The 20,177-nt window shown below is 37.9% G+C and overlaps 1 protein-coding gene across 3 annotated transcripts in view; it reads right to left on the bottom strand.

Moving 5' to 3' along the window:
* ddah1 (dimethylarginine dimethylaminohydrolase 1) overlaps window positions 1–20,177 on the bottom strand; it is a 61,637-nt gene that overhangs the window by 11,384 nt on the left and 30,076 nt on the right. Inside the window, exons 1-5 of one of the 3 annotated variants that reach the window (XM_025006869.1) lie at window positions 7,955–8,053; window positions 7,658–7,762; window positions 5,087–5,186; window positions 3,639–3,712; window positions 630–749 (exon numbers count right to left, since the gene is read on the bottom strand). In XM_025006869.1, the coding sequence (XP_024862637.1) occupies window positions 630–749; window positions 3,639–3,712; window positions 5,087–5,177 (285 nt within the window). In that variant the 5' untranslated portion in view covers window positions 5,178–5,186; window positions 7,658–7,762; window positions 7,955–8,053. Of the gene's footprint in view, window positions 1–629; window positions 750–3,638; window positions 3,713–5,086; window positions 5,187–7,657; window positions 7,763–7,954; window positions 8,054–20,177 lie in introns of those variants that run through there. The other 2 variants (XM_017420517.3, XM_017420512.3) reach the window with 2 other exon arrangements.

Here is a 20,177-nt window from a genome sequence, read left to right as displayed (position 1 = left end):
GGGGGGTGTTGTTACAGAGGATGGGTCAAGGCCAGTGCTGTTATTGTATGTCTTTATACTTATAAAATTACATAAATAAAGTATTTATCTGTGCTTCACTGAAGTTCACTCATGTGTGACACTGAAAAAGCTCATTTGCAGATGTTTTGGTAATTTAAGGGACAAGTTCAGGAGCAGGATGTTCTGAGATTTAGTACTCTCTTGGTGTAAACTATCAGTTTGTCTCTGTCTGTCTTGAGGCCTGACTCCCTGTGGAGTTCCATGCAGAAGTCTTTCATGCTGTAATGAGCTCAAGCTGATTAATGGAAGTGCAAAACATTTGTCATTGAAGCTGAACTGTGAGTCCTAAGGGTAATAACCACAAATTACCTGAGAATATGAATTAATGAAAAGGTACTGAGGGGACAAGTGTTCTTTTAGGCTACCATTGAGTTGTAAATAAGGGAACTTGCTCTAAATCCACATGTGCAATAGTGTTATTCTTGTTGAATGCTTTGCAGAGCCATAAAAAGATAGTTAAAGTCCAAAAATGGTGGATTCTCTCCATCACTCTGTGCTATAGTAATAGTAGTTTCTGTAACTGCACTACAGGAGAGTTATTTTACAGTATGAATGCACAAACTTCTTACTTTGAGGGCCTTCTGAGCTGGTTCACTGGAGCCGATGATGATGAGCCCTGGTCCTCCCATGCTGCAGAAGCTCTTTAGGTGCAGCCCCTCAAACACAGGCACAGTAGAAACAGCATAGTCCTGTGAACACACAGTCCAATCATACAAGATGAATAAGATAAGCCTTGTGATAAGACACAGGATGCAAAAGGTTTTCAGTAATGTCTGCATAATCAGTTGAAACACTTGATAAGTATAGCTCGCCACCTGCATTGCATTACTGCAACCAGTAGAAGCCTGATTTGAGATGATTTCCGTGGCTGCAGGATGTCTGAATGCCAAATCTTTCCATTAGCATAGTTACAAAAACACAAGTTACATAAAACTGCTAAGAACAACTGGAACTGCTAACAGATTTATTAGCACCTGTGTGTGGAATAAATACAGTTAAATGACTATCAACAAGTACTGCAAAAAACTCTTATCTTATACTCCTATCCTTCATCCCTCATCGAGATAAAACACCACCATCAGAAGGGGTACGAATGGTTCTCAGTTTTATAACTAAGCATGCAAACACTTTTCCTTCCTGAATGAGTTTTGTAAAACACAGTGAGACATTGTATACGTTTTCCCCGTTACACTTCATTGTAACATTTTCCATTTGAGTTGTCAAGTTGAGGCTTATCGAGTAAATGAATGTAGCACATTGTCAGCTCAATTAAAGCTCTATACTTCTCTTGGTACTTATAAATGAATTCCATAGCAGTATTTTGCAGTTCATTGTGCAAAAAAAAATTTAAAAAATACCCAACTAAATTACCCCATCAGTGATGTTTTCCTGAACTCTTTTCTTGGCATGTTTAGAGATTCCAGTGGGAACTGCTGGGAATTACAGTATGTACTTTCATCATTCCTTATCCTCAAACAGGAAGTTTCTGTGTGAAATTAGAAATAAAAGCCATTCTTCTGCCCTTATCAAGATAAAGGCGATAAAGAGTGGGAAACAGTTGCTTTTTATCTGCACTGACAGGCTCATGTATCACCACCATGTTGTGACATGAAAAGACTATTGATTAACGGAGAAGAAAAGCAGACTCTTCCTGATATCTTAGTGATGGAAATTAGGAATCAACACTCCTCTTCTCAAACACGAAAGCGATGCTTTTACCTCTGTATTACATTCCGAACAAACTGATTCCATCAGTAAGTCCCATTATTCCAGCATCTGTAGGGACCGTAAAGAAAAAGAGCCGCCACATCTGTATGCAGTTTTGGAGCACTAAACAGACCTGGTGGTGGAATGATACTTAATTTGATAATGAAAGGAAAAACCAACACAGATAGGATGGATCAATCTGATAAAAAATGGAAAAAACAATAATTGAAGCCTAAGTGATTTTTCCTACAGAGCCGTTTGCCAGAGTCGCATCATTAAGTCCCATCTTATCAAAGATAACAGAAAACACGGAGGAACCCATAACGACAGACTCAAATCAGATGCAGATGGGGGACAATGGAAGCAGAAGGATAAGTCAGTTCAGGTTACCGTCATGTGTGGAACTCTTGACATCATGACCCACCTCTGAATTTGCTCGTCAGCTAACTTTTCTGCTTTGTCAAAGTGTCAAAGTGAAGCCAGAGGTGAGGCACAAAGATGTCTTTAATTCACACCAACAGCAGATAAGACAGACAGGATCGGTCTGTGTTCAAGAGTCACACTTAAACTCTTTTTGAAGGCGGCGAGCCTTTAAATCCTCCCTGAAATAAATCTTGTGTTTCAAGTAATGCTTGGGGTATTTTTTTGGGAATATTTTCTGGATGTGAAAGCAGATTGTGGTAAGCTTGGCTGCACTTCTGAAGATCAAAAATTATTCCGAGTAAACACTGGCATCAATAAACAGTACAGAAACAGACCAACCTTCTTAAACAGATGAGCCAAAGAAATAAAACTGACTTATCAAGACTGTACAGCATCACTAATGGTGCCCTCTTATCCATGACAAACAATATGAGTTATTGTGTTAACTGTCTAAAGATCAACAAAAAAGACCGTTTCAACCAGTCTTTAATCAAATACCCACAATTTAATAAAATTGAAAGGGTTTTTTTATATGATGGCAATGACTACTGATTATGGGTTTGTTTAAACCCCATTTATAGGATTAAATTTTAAATATAATTTATTCATGTCCATTGTAAGTGGCACACTTAAACAGATTGTCAGCACATCAACCAAGAGTAGATGAGTTATTGAAGTATTAATGACAGTGAAGGAAATTATCTGTAATGTAATTAATAGGAGCTTTACTCCCTTGTATCAGGTTTTAAAATCTTTCTTATTAACTTCCTGATTAATCGCTGTGAACAGAGGTGGCAGAGGTTTGCATCAAAAGTTGATTGGAAATGCCTAAAAGCCAGCTGAGGCCTGGTCTGAGGCACGATCAACTAATTACCTCCGGGACTCTTTACAGCTGCATCAAACAATATTCTCAGCTCCAGTGGTGCTAAAGAAGAAAGAAGAAGAAGCGTTTCTTTCAGTGGACTTTGTACACCGTTTCTACCCTAGGCTATTTCCATTTTATTTCTTTTATCCACAATAACAGCACTTTCACTCCAAACTATCTTTTGATCCTTAAATATAGGCAAGGTAAACAAATTAAAGTGAAATTTAAGTGAAGGAAGACAGAAAGGCAGAGACTGTAACAGGATGTAGTGGATTGAGGCAGAAAAAATTGATATAGTTTTGTGACTGAAAGTCACGTTAACAAAGATTTTTAAATTGATTCTTTGGTCTGGTTTCGTTTCCTTCAAAAAGCAAGTTCACAAACCAATAAGTGATGAAATATTGATTACCACTTCTTAATTGGTGTACATTATCTAACAACAGCTTGTTGTGCAGTCCACAATTGGCCAAAAAATATGTAGGTTAAAGTACATTCCCATTTTAAATGAGCATCAGAATATTTTTCTCATTTAACAAAGTCGGTACACTGTTTTGTTTTGACTGTATACAGCACATTAACTCACCTTAAATGCATCAGCTAGAATTTCTGCTCCTCTCTGATTTGTTCGTTTAGAAAGACCCACAAAAAATTCTCGACCTAAAGACAAAAGAAGACATATCATTGATAATATGAAGAGTCTCAAAGTCCTTGCCTTTGAAGCAAGAAGCAAAAAACAAAAACATTTAAGAACAGGTACTCCTGGCAGAACTGTGTCTGTGTGTTCTCCACGCATGTGGTCGGGGAAGCGGGGCGTATACGAACAGATTCCTGAGCGCCTGGCAGGAGTGCAGCAGCACACAGAGCTGCAGGGATGGGCTACTTATGTTGCTGCTGAACCTTTACAATATGAGCCATTAGCCAGCAGGAAATGTTTCTAGCTCTGCCATGTGAAACCCATTCCAGGTGAAAAGAATGACAGCACAGCCCCAGTGTCTAGAAACTCAATTAAGTGTACTATTTTTTTTTTTTTTTTCCTGGCTTGTGCTGTGAAGAAGGTACTGACCCAGATTTTGAATTGTTGTACATGTACAGAATGTACTGAAGACTTAACAAAGATCAATGAGGGATTTGTTTGTTTGTTTTTACTCTTTCTGCCTTCATCGGTTTCGTAACCTGCTGGCAGAGAAAAGTGACAGCCGTGGTGAGTTTTGATAAAGCAGCTTTGGATACACAACAGTTTGGCTACAGCATGTTCAGGTGAAATTTTCATGGGCGTGACGAGGCAGCAGGTCACTGAGGACATCCGGAGGAATGTTTTCTAAACACAAGAGTATACTGACATGTACTGAATCACCTGCTTATGTAAGGTCTAAGAGGAGGCTCCTCTGTTTTAATGATTTCTATGATTTCCTCCAGGCAGCAACATCAAACCATCCTACTCTGTCATCTACAGCATAGAAACCACATAATACAGTGACTGAAACGGATCCTCTGTTTACATGATGGTAACACTTTGGCAAGATTGGTACAGTATGTTTTAATAATGTTTATAAAAGCAAATCTAAATTCAGGATTCACTGAGCATTTGCCTGATTTTGTTCCAATTTAGAATATTTAGAACATATGTATGTTGGTCATTTACTTTGCTTTCCTTCCAAGATCCAGAAACATGAATGATTGGTTAACTGGGGACTCTAAACTGATGTTAGACATAATTATGTGCATTGTTTCTTGTCTCTATGTGTCCCTGTGATTGACGGGCAACCTGCCCAGGGTGTACCGCACCTCTTGCCCACTAATCACTGGAGATGGGTACCAGCTCTGAACAGATTCAAATGAGTACAGAAAATGGATGGATGACTGAATATTTGGAACATAGCAGACCTTGAGAAGTTCATAGTGCATTACAATATCCCAAATAAGAAAGAATGAGTTTTTGTTCAATTTATTTTTTGCTTTGGTTGGCATCATCAGGCAAAAGTTGCTGTGTAATCATGAAAAGACAGCAACTGAGGTGACAATGAAACTTACCTGTAAACAGAACATCTCCTCCATCCAGTGTGGCGTTCTCATCAGTCATTTCCACAATGTTCAGATTCAGATCCTTGAGAGCCTCTTTCATTGCCTCTGTCTGAAATGAAACAAACACACAAACAAAAACACACTTAAAACAGTTTATTTTAAACATGATAGGTACACAAGATAATAAACGCCAGTTTAAGGATTTTCGGTCGAGTATTTGTGAACACCCAGCCTCTAAAATTAAGTGAAATGAAACAAAACTTTTTTTTCCTGCAGATTGCCATGACATCATTTTAATGAGCCATGAAATGATGTCATTTTGTAGAAAGTATGGTAAACCTTTACAAGGCAGTGGCTAGAGAAATCAGATACAATGAAGGAGGACACAAACTCTGGAAATATTTCTTCCTGTTCTTCTGTTCTGGGTCATTTGTGTTTTATATATTTATAGGGAGAATGTGCAAGGATGGCTGCCACTCATATATTAGAATACATGATGAGATACATCGCCTGACGGAAGATTACGGGAAATCCACGTTTTGCCACCATGCCATCTCTGCTGAATACAAAACCCGAGGAAAGAGCGGGTCGTTTTGTTGGCTGACCTCGAGCTGGTTGGCTCTCCTGTCTGACCGCCCAGTAAGATTTTACTGTCCAGTTTTTTTGGATTCCTGTGAGCGTTGTTTCCAAGACCAGTCATGTTAGTGAGAGCATCAGTGTTTCCACAACCCCTATCTCACAATGACCTCAGCCTGCTCACTGTGATTTTGGGAGAACGTATTTTTTCTGCTTCTCATCTGCAAAAAGCCAAACCACCAGGTCATCCAGGTAGACTTCCAGATAAGACAGGAGAGGTCTGAAATAGGGACTCCTGAATCCAATAATATGCTTTCCTCTTGTCAGAACAAACAAGCTTTTGTGCAAAAATACATACTGTACATCACTGTTTCATCATTAATATTATAATAGCTGCTTTTTCATGGCTGCCTTTGATTCTCAAACTGAAGGAACCTTGAGTTTAAATGACCCCGCTGGATCAGAGTCAAAATAGCATCTTTCCAAATCCATTCACTTTCCAGAAGTAAGACAATTTTTCCACCTCAGTGTTTCGTCTTCACTGCTTGCACATCTTCTTGGTTCACTTAACCAGGAAGAACACAGAGTCCTTCCAAGAAACTGGGTTGACAAATTCATCAGCAGTTTCCTTTAAGTTTTACTATGCAACTTTGTAAGCATAGGTAACAGCAAATCCTTCTCGTTTTCTTTTTCAGTTGCCAAGACACTCTCTGCTTTTCATTTATTCAGATTGGAGATATGTTTTATGGGAAATTAAAAAAAGCTTTAGTCAGATTATGAAGAACAATCCAGATGGGTGAAATGTTTGATGTCTGTTCAAGTCATGTGTTGTGTTGTCTTTGTGTGTCATTGCAGTGGAGTAATTGCTGGTATTTGCAAAATTTAGTCCTCTGCGATGAGTGACTAATCATATAATCAGATTCAGACAAATGAGTTAAATAAAATACATATTTTAATACATCCTGCATAAGTTTTTTTTTTTGCAGAGCAAAACTAAAAAGCTGGTTCTATTTATTTTATTCACAAAGACAGAGAATGTTTTGTTAATTCGTCTCACAGTGTGTCCATATTTATATATTTATATGGCTCATTGTCTCCCTTTGAATCACAGCGATCTCTTCCATGGAGTTTGGTAAACTGTGTATGGCAGCCTTTCCCTCAGCACTCTGGCATTTCCTCTGACATCATTGGAAGAGATCGGACCCAAACTGTGTTTAGACTCCCCACACCCCCCATGAAATGTAACAGTCTCTTTATAGACATGAGACTATGGTATCTCTTATGTGCATGTGGCTGTGTCTGTACATTTTCTTCCTGAACATTTGTTGCCAGGTAATTTTTGAATTAGGAAAATTGGAAAATAAGAGCGTAAAAGATGTAATCAGTTGTAATTAATCACATGCTGTTTTATTGCTTAGAAAATTACTAAAGTACACAGTTTGGCTTGAATGTGCTCAGGAAATCATCCATCACAGTCATCTAATAACTGATACACCTTTGTTTCAATCATGAAAGTTAAAACATTAAAAATAAGTCATTCCATAGTTTTAGAGCTTCCAAAATCAAAATGAACATCTTGTGTTACATACACTTTGCATCATTAATTGCCTTTCTGTGTGGAGTATGTGTGGGTTTTCTCAGAGTACTCCAGTTTCCTCCTCACCAAAAACATGCATGTTATGTTAACTGGTTACTCTAAATTGTCCCTAGGTGTGAGTGAGAGTGTTAATGTCTCTATGTGGCCCTGTGATGGACTTACAACCCGTCCAAAGTGTACCCCGCCTCTCGCACAGTGACTGCTTCCACTTAACTCCTTTGAAAGCCTTGTGACATCCAAAGAAATAAGTCAAAATTGTAGAACTGTGAGTTTGCTTTTTTTAATGCATGACAAGTTTTTTTGTTTGCTCTCTTTAAACCACCTCGGCTTCTGCCCAAACTTGAAAAAGGCTTGCTCCCATCAAAGAAGCGCAGGAACTACTTATCTCAGCGACATCTTTTATTTACCTTTTCTTTTTTCCTTTGGATTCTTCCAACTGACAGTGCAAAACCACCATGACTTTACATGGAGTAGTCAAGATAGTTACAGAAGTCACAGAGCAGGTTAAAAACCTACAAACAGATGAAAGTCAATTTCAGATCAAAATGAACTAATTAACTAGTTTTCCAGGAAATGTTAATTTACTTTTAAGTTATCAGTGAATAAACAAACAAACTACATTCCAAATACATAAACCCATTCCATCAACAAGGCTGATTTGGTCTTCTGAATGCAGATTAAATGATATAAAGTCCAGTTCCTACCAGTGATGTCTCTGTGGAAGCTTGAAGCTGAGGCTCTTTGTCTGAAGAGATCATTAAGAGCACAGGTGTGCCAAGTTACCTTATAGGCTTTTGAAGGCCTGAGTGAAAGAGATGGGTGCGCTTGATTCTCTCTGATGCATGTGCCAATTGGGTGGAGATAGCAAATGCACCCACAAATGCACCATTTGCTGTTTTAACTTGACAATGCACAAACATCTAGTCAGAAATCATTTTGCAAAAACCTGTTCTGTGTTTTTATCAGTGGTTGTGGTATATTCTTGAAGCAGTTTGTTCTAATAATATTTCTGAAAGTATGCTGGCCAAAAACTTTAGTCTCTTTCATGAAAGATATAAATATTTTTTGTCTTTGTCTTTGTTAAAGCTAATAGAGCTAATGATAAAAAAGTAATACAATAACATCCCTGAAATGACTTTCCATTGGGAATTGGAACTTTGTAAATAAAATGGACTGATTTTTATTTTTTTTTCCATGGTTCAGTAATATTTTTGTGGCCCACAGCTGTGCCACTGAGTTATAACAGCAACACATACTAGGCAAGTTTGTTTCCAGGAAAAACTTTGTTTTTTCTTACTAAAGGCACTATCTTTGAACCACATGCAAAAAATAATAATTTCCTCTAGACAGTAATATTCTACTTGAAGGAAATTAGTCAAAGTAGTTATAAACATATCCTGAAACAGCCTACACAATCTTACGCTGGTGCATATCTCTCATTTTTTGCAAAGATCCACACAGAAACACAGATTTTCCAAAATAGTATTTTAAATTTGTCATTGCTAAAAATATCCTGACAATATCCAGCAACTTCGCACAACCACTGAAGAGGAGTGGACCATTATTCCACAGGCCACAATCAACAATCTGATCAACTCTATGCAAAGATGTGCTGGACTGTGTGAGGCAAATGATGGTCACATCAGATACTGACTGAGTTTCTGACCCCACCAATACAGTTAAAGTAACCTGCAGCTCATGAAAAATTAAAAATGGGAACAAAAGCAAGTGTTGCATTTAGAGTTTTGTTCAGTATAGAAAGAAAAAGTGTTCACAAAGTGGATGCACCTGTTCAAATACAAGGCCTCTGCATGTGATAGTGTTGAAAACTATTTCCTGTTGGCAGCAAAAACACTCACAAAGGCCAAAAAATAAAAATAAATCTTTCCTAATACTAAAACACCCGCACCTGTTTGCCTTAATCATGTTGCGTATGGTGTGTATTGGGATTCCCCTCAGCATATTGTAACCCAGCCTGTGATGCTGTTCTCCTGCATATCAGATTAAGGGCAACAACACAACCTTTTTTCAGCTTTTCAAGTTTTTTTTTTAACATATTTTCTGTCTGTGAGACTGTACCCAAATGCACAGCAGGTGAGTCACAACCAACTAGAGTGTTAAAGCTGACACTGTTTGTTTGTTTTTTAAAAGTAACTTAAAACTCCCAATCTTGTCTGTTTGCAGTATGAACAGAGTTAAAGTCAAGACACTGCCAGACAGAGAACAGGATGTGCACTCCTATTAAAATGTAACCAGCAAATTCAGCTGATATTTAACTCCCTGACAGAGTTATTGTCAGTAGAGTTGTTTTCTTGCTGTGATACAAATGAGAAGAATAATCAGCTTTTTTAAAAGTGAACAGTAAACACATTCAACCTTAAAAATGTTATCTTTTCAACACACCTGAGGCTGTTGTTTTGTTAGACTGTGTATGTCTAACCCATTTATCTACTCCTCACCTTCTTCACCCGTTTTGTCTCACATTCCTTCTATTCTCTGCAGACCCTCGTGGAAGGGTCAAGAATGCTTCCACAGTGCCTTCTCATGCAGAGTGGCCTATTATCTCGTACTGTTAGGGACATCTAATACCCAAGCCTGCAAAGGTGCCAACTCACTTTACCAGCCCCCCTCCTCCTCCTCCCTCCAGCCATCCTTTTACTTCTTCCCTCCACTCCTCTTTTTCCCCTGAGTGCTTGGCCAGGCAACATGCTGTTAGTCAGCACCCTGCTTTGAATGAAAAAGGCCTTTTAAAATTCATTAGAGGCTGAAGGCTCTGAGGGCCAGTCGGTCTGCCTGCCACATTCCTGCCGTTCCAGCACAGGACAGGGGAGATGGAGCAGAGAGAACAGTCTTTTATTTGAGGCTTTTTTTATGGAGCAATTCTCCCCACTCTTGCCCCTGGTACCCGTGGATATCGCATTCTGCTAAAAAGGGCCATCAGTCCGATAGAGCCTGGTTCATTTGGAGAGGGAATTGAGAACACAACAATAACATTCCTGAGGATCATCCTAGCCTCCCTGCACCAGACAACAAAGTCCCACGCTCCAGTATAATGGGGATACAACATTCCTCTCTGCCTTAAACACAATGAGGTTGACCTCTTCAGATTGTCAAATTATGAAGCATGAATAAAAAGTGACAAACATAGCCAGTTAGTTTGTGTTGTTCTTACAAACTATTGGTTTTCTACAAGTTAAACAAGTTTGTTTTATTATTCTAACAGTTCTCTAAAGGAAACTGTTCCAACTGAAAAGCTGAGAATAGTTGAAGCAGTGAGTAAATCAAATTAAAAAAGACTAAAAAAAAAGTCAAAAGAAAAATAAATTAGCTTAAAGTCATTAAAATGTTTTATATAATCAGAGATCAGCAGCGTCAGATGATCACACAGTTTTCTGATGCACAGATTCCTTTTACATAAATTTAGAATGTCAAAGGATATGATAAAACAACTTTTTATTAGAATACATGAGAGCCAAAGAAAGTGAGTGTTTTTTAATGACACATGGATACACATTTGAAGCATGAGTCTTGTGCGTCATAACTAAAACCTTGGCTCCACATTCAAGACAAAAATGATGAAGGTAACTGATATCAGAGGCCTAATACAAAGTTCAAAGACCGATGGCAAACTTATTCAGATTAATGACTCTATTTAAGTGCAATTAACCAAATGAAACTCATAATGGATGCATAGATTTGGAAGCTATGGAACAAATATACGGATAAGGTCACCAATACCTTTCAGATGCAACATCTGACATAATGAAAAAAACACAAAGATGATTTGATTTGTTTACTGAGAGGTCTAGTTTATCACAGGCAGAGGTCCCAGTCTTCTAAGAAATAGCAGCTAGAGGTTCAGTCGAATGGAAACCATAAGGGATCATTTCTGCTGAAACTCTAATGTGATTAGACTATTGTTACATTCATTCACATCCTACAGTTCATTGTGAATACACATGCAGACCAATGGTTACATAAGAATGCGCAGGGCATTATCATGAAACTGAGATGTGCTGATATCAAAAATCCTCATATTTATCAGGAGCAATCACTATTCCAACTATTATGCAACTGTAAAAACTTTGTACTTCTAACCTGGGCTTATTTAAAAAAAACAAAGAAAGAAAAGAAAAACTTCCTTCTCTTCATATAAAAACAATCTGTCTATATGAATTATGAAGCAAAAGTTCATCATAATGTGGTACATATACTGTACCTTAAAACTGTGTAGTCTAACTGATAAATACTATAAATAAAGCATCTAAAAAGTGTCACAGATCAAAGTTTCTTTTATAAATAAAGCCTGTAAAATATATATTATTTCTTGGAGCCTGTCAGATTTTCTGTTACCAGACTGGGACTGTTGGAGGCTAGTTAAGACTCAAAATTGTGGGAAAATTGCAAGAAAATGAGCAAATTTTCCATTGCAGTCTCACTGAATTCAAAGTGTTTGAGACTAAGTGACCAGCAAGTTGTGCCCCTGCATTTTGAATGGTCAGATTTTGACAATCACAGTCTATTTTCGTGTGCATAACTTGTAAAGTTGCATTCCTGGTCATGCACTTATTCACCTCAGCCCACATCATACTACAACATTCTGCTGAAGTATACTTTTAAAATGAAGATTTGGACCAGTTTTTCAGTAATCATTATAAATCCTCAATGTGGTTTCTTAGGCCAGAACTTTAGCCTCCGATGTTTTCTGCCTGAGGAGAGTTCCTGTGCAGATGTCAAAAAACAGCTCTTATGCTGTTGAGACGAGTTGGAGACACATACGACACAAATCAGGTGGGATTGAGATGCGTTAGAGATGCAACTCTGACTACTTTGACAAATCATTTGTCTCACAATTGTTTTTTTTTACATGTTCAAAACTCAAGTGACGAGACTGCACACTTCTGCAACTCATACAAGGAAGTTCAGAGCCGCTGCTGACAGCACAAGACATTCTGGAGACTCCCCCATGAATGTTGTTCACCAGCTACTTGCAACCCAGAGATCCTACCTTTAGCAAGAATTAGGGAGATTTACATTTCTTGCCAGGGGAGCAAATCCATCAAAGGAATCAGAAATCTGTCAAATTTGTATTTAATATGCAGTTAAAGTGAAGTAAAATGCTTAAAAAATGTACAAAAACTTCATCCACAAAGGAACTTCATATTTTGTGAACATACTGTACTGTGACACCTCGCTGGTCACAGGGAAGCTCACGTAGACAGCGAAGCCGGGGTGAGAACTACAAAAATAAACAGAAACATGAGTATGTTTGACAAGTCCAGCTTGTGTCCCAGAGTAAATAAAGTGCTTGCTCCAATCAGCAGGGCTGCAGAGATATATGTCTCCTTCCTAACTCTCACTGTTCTACAAACACAGGAGAGCTGCAGGCTAGGAACTGCTGGACAGCAGAGTTATAGAGGCAGCAGGTTATGAATGAACCTGAACCTCCGCTGTGGGGAAAACAGAGAAGGCTTCAGTAAATACATCTCAACTTGGCACGGACTCCTCCATGTTTATTGGATTTGACCCCCACAGACTGGACCTCTGTACCAAAACAAGAGGAAAAACCAATAAACTCACCTACCTAATGGAGAAATGCAGTTCAACCTTGTTTGGCTGAAAGAATCCTATAAAACGATACATCTTTTAAAAATGTTCCTACCACAGACGGGAATATTTATTCCACATTACATTCACGGCCAAAAATTAATGCTGAATTGCTGTTTATTTTGAGAAATAATCTGGTATCCTCTGCCAACAATTCAGCAGTTCTGGTTGATTGGACGTCATAGGTGACTTTTTGTGCTCAAGAGGAAAAGCATGGCTGTTTAAAAGTCAAGCCCTTAAATCTATCCTATAATTTATTGAGCCAAATGCTATTAAAAAAGAAGTCCTAAAGATTAGAGATCTAACAGAAGAGCTGAGAGTGCAAAAATTTTAAATCTACCTCGATTCCTTTATTTACTGTTTAAAGAAACTAGACTTTGTTGTAATATTTCAGAGTGGTCCTTTTGCTATAGTTTTCCAGGATTTTTGAAGAAAATTAAAGAGGACAAATTTGATGCAGTTTTAATAATATTCTGTCTAGCATATATTGAGAATCAGTAATATACAACATTTATAATGAATTGATTTTAAAAAAGCACAAGCACATTTTTGCATGTGATGCTAACTGGCTGACACTGCAACTTATGTAAAGAAATTATGGAAACTATGTAAAGCATTTGTTCACAACAGTTATGGTGTCCGTCTGCAAATACTTTAAATCCCTAAAGTCAACAAAATGTATTTAGTCAACAAAAAACATTGTGAAGGAGCTCCTTGACTCCATACATTAAAGTATACAAAGATTTAAAACTGAAGTGTACTAAAAACCTACAGATGGTGTAATGCTTAAATCTGACAGTCCAAAAGGTTTTGTGGAAGTATATGATGTTCAGTAGACCAAGACTGAAATAGAGATCAGAATTAATGACAAATGAAACACAAAGTAATGTCCTAAAACTGGTCAGGCTTCCTAATGGCTGTAAAAAAACAACACATATTACATTTACAGAATCTAAACTTGGCCTGTGTCTCACATGTACCGAAGATGATCCAACTGAGATGGTTTGAGTAGGAATCCCCATTGTGTTTGCTTTAGTTTTATGGCTGGAGGCCCCTGGAAAGATAAAGAAAAAATACCCAGAGCTCCCACACAAGCTTTTTCAACACTCATAAGGCCCAATGTGTGCCAAAGAACAGAATGTCCAACAGAACGCACTCTGCAAAGGTTAGTCTTGGTTTTTGTGGCCTGGTGCCTGACTTACCACAGCTTATTCAAGCTGAGAAACAAATGCGTTCACTGTTTTGGGAGTAGAAGAACTGCAAGAGGGGTCAAGTAAAGAGGCAGAGAGTGAATGAGTCACATAAAGTTGAATGTTTGTGTTTTAGGATTCCCCTCGTTCTCTCTCTTCCCTCCCATGAAGGGAGTCCTCTTAATGTATGGTGTCAGCTTCCTGGGAGAGAGGATGCCTGTGCCACGAGGTCAGGACAGCAACAGGGAGGATATGAGTTAGAGACTTTAAACCTCATAGATATGAGGACTACGTGAGACACGAGCTGCTTCCTCTAAACTCCCTCTCTCCACCTGTTTTAACAGTTGGATTTTCTTCACATTACTGATGTCGTCTGTGTCAGCAAAATGAGAAGTCAAAAACTGATTGAGGGTTAATGTAAATGAAGCATTTGTTTGATTTTTAAAAAATTTTATCTGTGCATACTGCTAGCAGAAAAGCTGTTGATGGATTTTCATACCTGCATTCTTTTCACTGTTGAGGTGTTTCAGCAGATGTTCGTCTTTGCTCTGTCCAGAATACTTTTTTTTTAAAAAGCCTGGAAACAGTACATTCTGCTCTGAGAAAACACCATCATACCACACAGCTACACCCATACTTTCCAAAGAATGCAATGGATGTAATCATAAAGAGGGGAAAATACATTTTGCCAGACACATTATAGACTGACAGCCCGTTATGAAGGATTTCCCAAAACACCCTTCACATGCAAACCTAGATACATTGGACAGGCTTGTATGGAAAAATGAGGAAAAGGAGTATGTGTTTTATTCTGGAAACAAAAAAAAAAGAGGATGAGCCAACGGGTTTCCCATAAATGTTAATGAAGGTCTTTCCCAGATTTCCTTTTTTTTTCCATTCGGGATGAAACAAGAGGTCAGGTGCTAATGTTAACCAGCAGTTCTGGATCAAAAGATCTGCCTTTCAACTATAACAGAGAAAAAGAACTATGTGGAATTAATCACACAGCAGGGATTTAACTGAGAGGTGGTGAACTTCACATCATGCGTGATAAGAACTGCAGATGTCTTTGCCACAAAAATAACAGAAATTTAGGGGAAAAGGGCCCCTTAATCACTTTTTACTGTTATGAATGGCATCAACTTAGGCAGATACAGTTGTTATAAACATCAATGCAGCTGATGCACTAAACATTAGGAATTGATAAAAAGCTGGATGTTTGCACTTTAACAAAGTCCTTGCACTTTTAGCTGAATGAATACATGATGTTCTAAAACTGCTATATCTATGACTTCTCTGTTTCAAAGACTGAGTATAGGAATGGATTCAGTCTGTACTTATATCATTTTCTACCAAGGTGTGTGCAGTTGTCAGACACACTAGGAGATTTTAGAAATCTTAACAAATAGTGTCATTTGTAATAGAACACCAAACCTTTTGGTAAACAAATTGATGGCAACACAAACTTCCAACAGATTTGAAAAAAAACACAACACTTGCAATAACTGCTTCGAGCTTTAGTTTTAAGAAAACATGGCTTATTGTATCTCTACAGATGATAGTAAACATTGGCATTTTATTTGCTTACTGATTTGTCACCAAGTTCAGAGTCTGAGCAGTTCTCCTGCTTTTCCTCCTCTTAGTTACCACATTCATCTACTTACTTAGTTAGAATCCGGTCCCTGGCAGCCTCCTTCTGATTTCCTGTCAGTGATAACAGGCTGCCAGCTGTCAAACTGACTAGCTATGTCTTTGAAGAGCCACATGTAACCCATGTGTGTAACTAGGAGGTCCACAGTGACTTCCATAGAACCCCCCNCCCACCAACACACACAGACACACACACACACTTCTAAAGCCTGGGAATGCAAGGCACAAAGCTCACATCTTAGTCTTGGGCCTCCATGCGAAAAGATGCTGCTGCAGTGAAATGAGACGGATTGTAATGACAGTGGCACACTTTTCATACAGTTAAGGGAATAGCAAGCATCACTGCCTGAATCTCAAGGAAAAAACAAAACAAAACATACACCTCACCAGCCTGGCCAAACTACACACTTTCCACCACATCTAGACCGAGAGCCATTCATTACCTTTCTGGTAATCACAGTTTCTCTAAGATGTGTAGTATCTCAGAAATATACTGACCATGCTGTAATACTACAAGCCAAATCCCAAACAGATTGATAAAGACAATAACAAACATCTTCTTTCCCAATAAAAATGACTTCCCTGTAGCATGGTGTACAAACTAGTGAAGCAGAAATAGGGTTTTCAGCAGAGCCTGTCTGGACTCAGCCTTATAGTAACAGGATGAGGGGCTCAGACATCTGTGAGGAGCTCAGAATCGAGTTACTGCTCCTCCTGGATGCCCAAGCTCCTGGACGCTGAGTCAGAGTCGAGTCAACTGAGATGGTTTGGGCCTTTGATCAGAATACCCAATGATTTATCCTCATTGAACATTCTTGAGTCATATCTTACTGGAAGGAGACCCCAGGGAGGACTGTTGAAGAGACAGATGTCTTCTTCAACCTGACCTCAGATAAGCTGATGAAACTAGTTGGATGGATAGATTTATCTACAAGGTGATGTAATTGTTTAAAATTAGACGACCTTAGTTTGGATCATTTAGTTCACCATAAAGAACATAGGAAAAGAAGAAAAACTAAAAAGCGTCTACTATCTAACCAATGTGTTGAGAAACCAGCTTCAATGCTTCTTGGCTGCAGAGGTTTTTGGAAAAGCGTCTCATACATTGGTTGAAAACATTCAGCTGCAGTCAGTTGTTTGAACATCTATACATCATATTAAGATTATTTCTATTAAAATGTTACATTTTAGAGCAAACATGATCTCTCATAGTTCCTTAAATTAATTTTTAAAGAGCACTCCCTCTGAGTGGGCAAATAGACCAAGACAAACCAACAAAGTAGTCTCTGCACCAAAACAGGGTCACTGAACATCCTCACCGTAGGAGTTAAGCATTTCAGCTTGTAAAATTCTTCATGTTTGAATGACCTCTGTATCAAAAATCTAATGACACACTGTTCTTGTTCCCAGTCTGATCCCATTCAACATCTCAGCAATTTGAGGAAGAGTTTCTTTCCTATTTTTCCAAACATATCACTCTAGAAACATCACAGTCAATAACTGGGATATCATGTTAATGATGTATTTCCATTGGAACTGACTAACTGTTTATTGCTTATTTTAACCACACAGTGCACCTGTGCTTCTCCACTCATTAATCAGGGTTGTTCTTCGTTTTCCTAAGTATAACAATATAGTTTTTTTTGTTTAAAATAAAGTCACTTTTAGATGTACTTTTATTCTCATGAACAATCCAATCCAATGGATCTACAAATACGGTCAGGTCACCACCTATATATTCTTGAACTGATTCAGGGCACTGGGACTTTTTGTGTTGGATTATTGCAAACATTCTGAATAATCCACATCAGATTTAAAATAACCATGTAAATGAAGCAGCGTTGAAGTGAATTTCTGGCATTTGCAGATTAGAGAAGCAGTTTTAAGGTGAAGAAACATCCCAATTCCTTCCTCCTCCTTCTTTTTACTGTTGTAGAAGTGGATCATGTTTCATCCCTGCCCTTTCCAATAAGCCCTCTTCCATCTGATAATGTATAGTGCAGTTCAGAAGCTCTTAAAGCTTGCCATTTTTCACATTCTTTGGATACTGGATGGTGTGATCTCATTGGACGAGAGAAGTTAGGAAGAAAATAGCCCTCGGCCGAGCCTTTGCTTCAACATGGAAACTTAAGCTACCTAAGAATGCACGACTTTGTGCAAACTTGACTGACTGAAGTCAAGTTCAAGTGAAAACAAGATGTTCCGTTTTTGTGAAAATATTTACAGACATTTTGAAGATCAACCTGTACCTGCAAAGTGAGAGTACATGTATGTTTCAAATTTGTATCATCTCTGTAAAACAGAAACTTTGTGTCAGGTGCATATTTACCTAGTTAACCTGCAAATATATCTAGTCTAGAAGATTCAGATCCTCATTAGAGATTTTAAAATAATGTTTAGATTCAGGGTTAACAGTGGTTTAAGCTTAAACTTCTTGAGGAAGTCTGTTGTATATTTTCAGTTTTGGATCTTTATATCATCAGCTTTTTATAGATAATGTGAAGAACTATGAATGCCTCCTGGAATTTCTGCTATTCTATTAAATCAATTCTTCTCTCTGCCAGTGAAATTTGCAAGATGCCAGTGGCTGTAACACAAGCCCAAAGTACGACTGATCCACAGGAAAGGTATTCTTTTCATGAAATTCTGCAGCATGTTTTGTCTCCAAACATACTTTTGTTTATTGCATCCAGAAGGAATATATGGTTGTGAAGACGTGCCAGAACATTGTACTACAGCTCAAGTATCTCTGACATCTAAAGTATTCTGCAATTCAAGGAGCTATTCCAGAAAAGTAGAATTCAGTAACCCAAGGTAAGAAAAGAAAGCTGGGTTTGACCAAGCCCAAACCAGGCTGAGGAGAAGCAAGTTAGTCAGCTATCTTCACAATCACACCGATACAAGACGATCCTATTAGAATGCATTTTATCAATCACAACTGGAATAAAAGTTTTAGACAACTGTACAAAAAGCCATTCTTTATCTGGGTGTGAAGCAGTGAACATACACTCAAACACTGATTCATTACATGTTCACTTGTTGGACAGTACTGTGTGTGTGACTGAATTACTGAGATACAAACTGACAAAAGTGAAAATACAAAGTTTATTGAGGCAGCTATCACAACTTTTCATGCACAAGGAAACCGTCATGCATTTTGAGGTTGGGGTCGGTCAGGAATCTTCGACTTTCTGAGTCAAAATTCTGACTTTGGTCAGGCATTCCAGTTGATTTCTCTGACTTGAAAGGCAGAAACTCCAATTTACAAGTCTAAAGGGAACACACCCTAACTAAATGAACATAAAGAACCACCATGGTACCTTTACCGTCACTTCTTTTGTGAAATCAAATGCTTTTCTAGAAATCTCACAATGAGTGAGTTATCCGTGTTTTCATTTTGCTTTTCTCATATAGCATCCTCTATTGTGAAGGTCATTTATTATTTATTTATTTTAATATTCAGAATTATAATCAGCTGCTCAGAGGACTCCATGGTTTTTTATTGTTAAAACCAGTCTATCAAAATGAAAAATCATACTGTTTATAAATCTATGAAGTTTGTAATTACCTGGCTGTGAACATGACATGGGCCTAACAATTTAAAGTCTCTTTGGTAAAAGCTGGCACGTCTCAAGCATACCAATATTGCCATGCTATTTATTTATTTGGCCTTTTGTCTTCTTCTCAAAGCATATTCTGAACAACCAACTTGTGTACAATGCTGAAAATCAGGTTTCATTTTCAGGTCTTCTTGAGACAAGTTAATATTTTACCCACTTAAAGAAACAGGAATATTAATCTAAACCTTTACATGCAATGACTGCATATATGGAATCCGTTCGTTAAATAACAACATCAAGATTATTTGCCTGAAGCGGTTTAGCAATTAAATGGCTCTCTGCTTTAGAGAATATTCTTGGAATACAAATAAAGGTGATCCACTGGGTTTGCTAATTAAGCTGAGTGTGTCTTTCTGTGAGAGTTTGCATGTGGTGAATGAGATATAGGCCTCTTGCTGGGAACCAAATTGCTAGCTGGTGATAAATGGACTAGAAGTGAACAGTGTGGAATAGATGTGGTGTAAATTGTTGACTATAGCAAGTTTACTGAATGACCATAGAGCTCAGACATGTATACAGTGTCATACATACTGCAACACAAGAAGCAACATACTGACTGTATTTTAATACATTTATAAATATCTTTTAGGCTAAATATAAAACCTGCTAATATTTAACAACTATATGCTTTACCAGCTTTATGCCATCCAGTCTGAAAAGTGCAGTAATAAATGGAAAAAAGTCACAAATTTGGAAGGATTATAAAGTTACTTTCCCACACCCCCTTAAAAAAAGGCAGAGTGTTTATACACATATCCAGGCACTGAAAACATCCATTTTGTCAGGCTCTGCTGAATCATTTACCAAAAGTGAAGTGGAAAAATAATATAGCAGCACGAAGTCTGACTTTTACATAATGC

This window comes from Kryptolebias marmoratus, linkage group LG24 (genome assembly GCF_001649575.2).
Source record: "Kryptolebias marmoratus isolate JLee-2015 linkage group LG24, ASM164957v2, whole genome shotgun sequence".
NCBI classification, from domain to species: Eukaryota; Metazoa; Chordata; class Actinopteri; order Cyprinodontiformes; family Rivulidae; genus Kryptolebias; species Kryptolebias marmoratus.
Note: the sequence above shows the minus strand (reverse complement) of the source record. Positions and strands in the feature narration are given on the sequence as shown.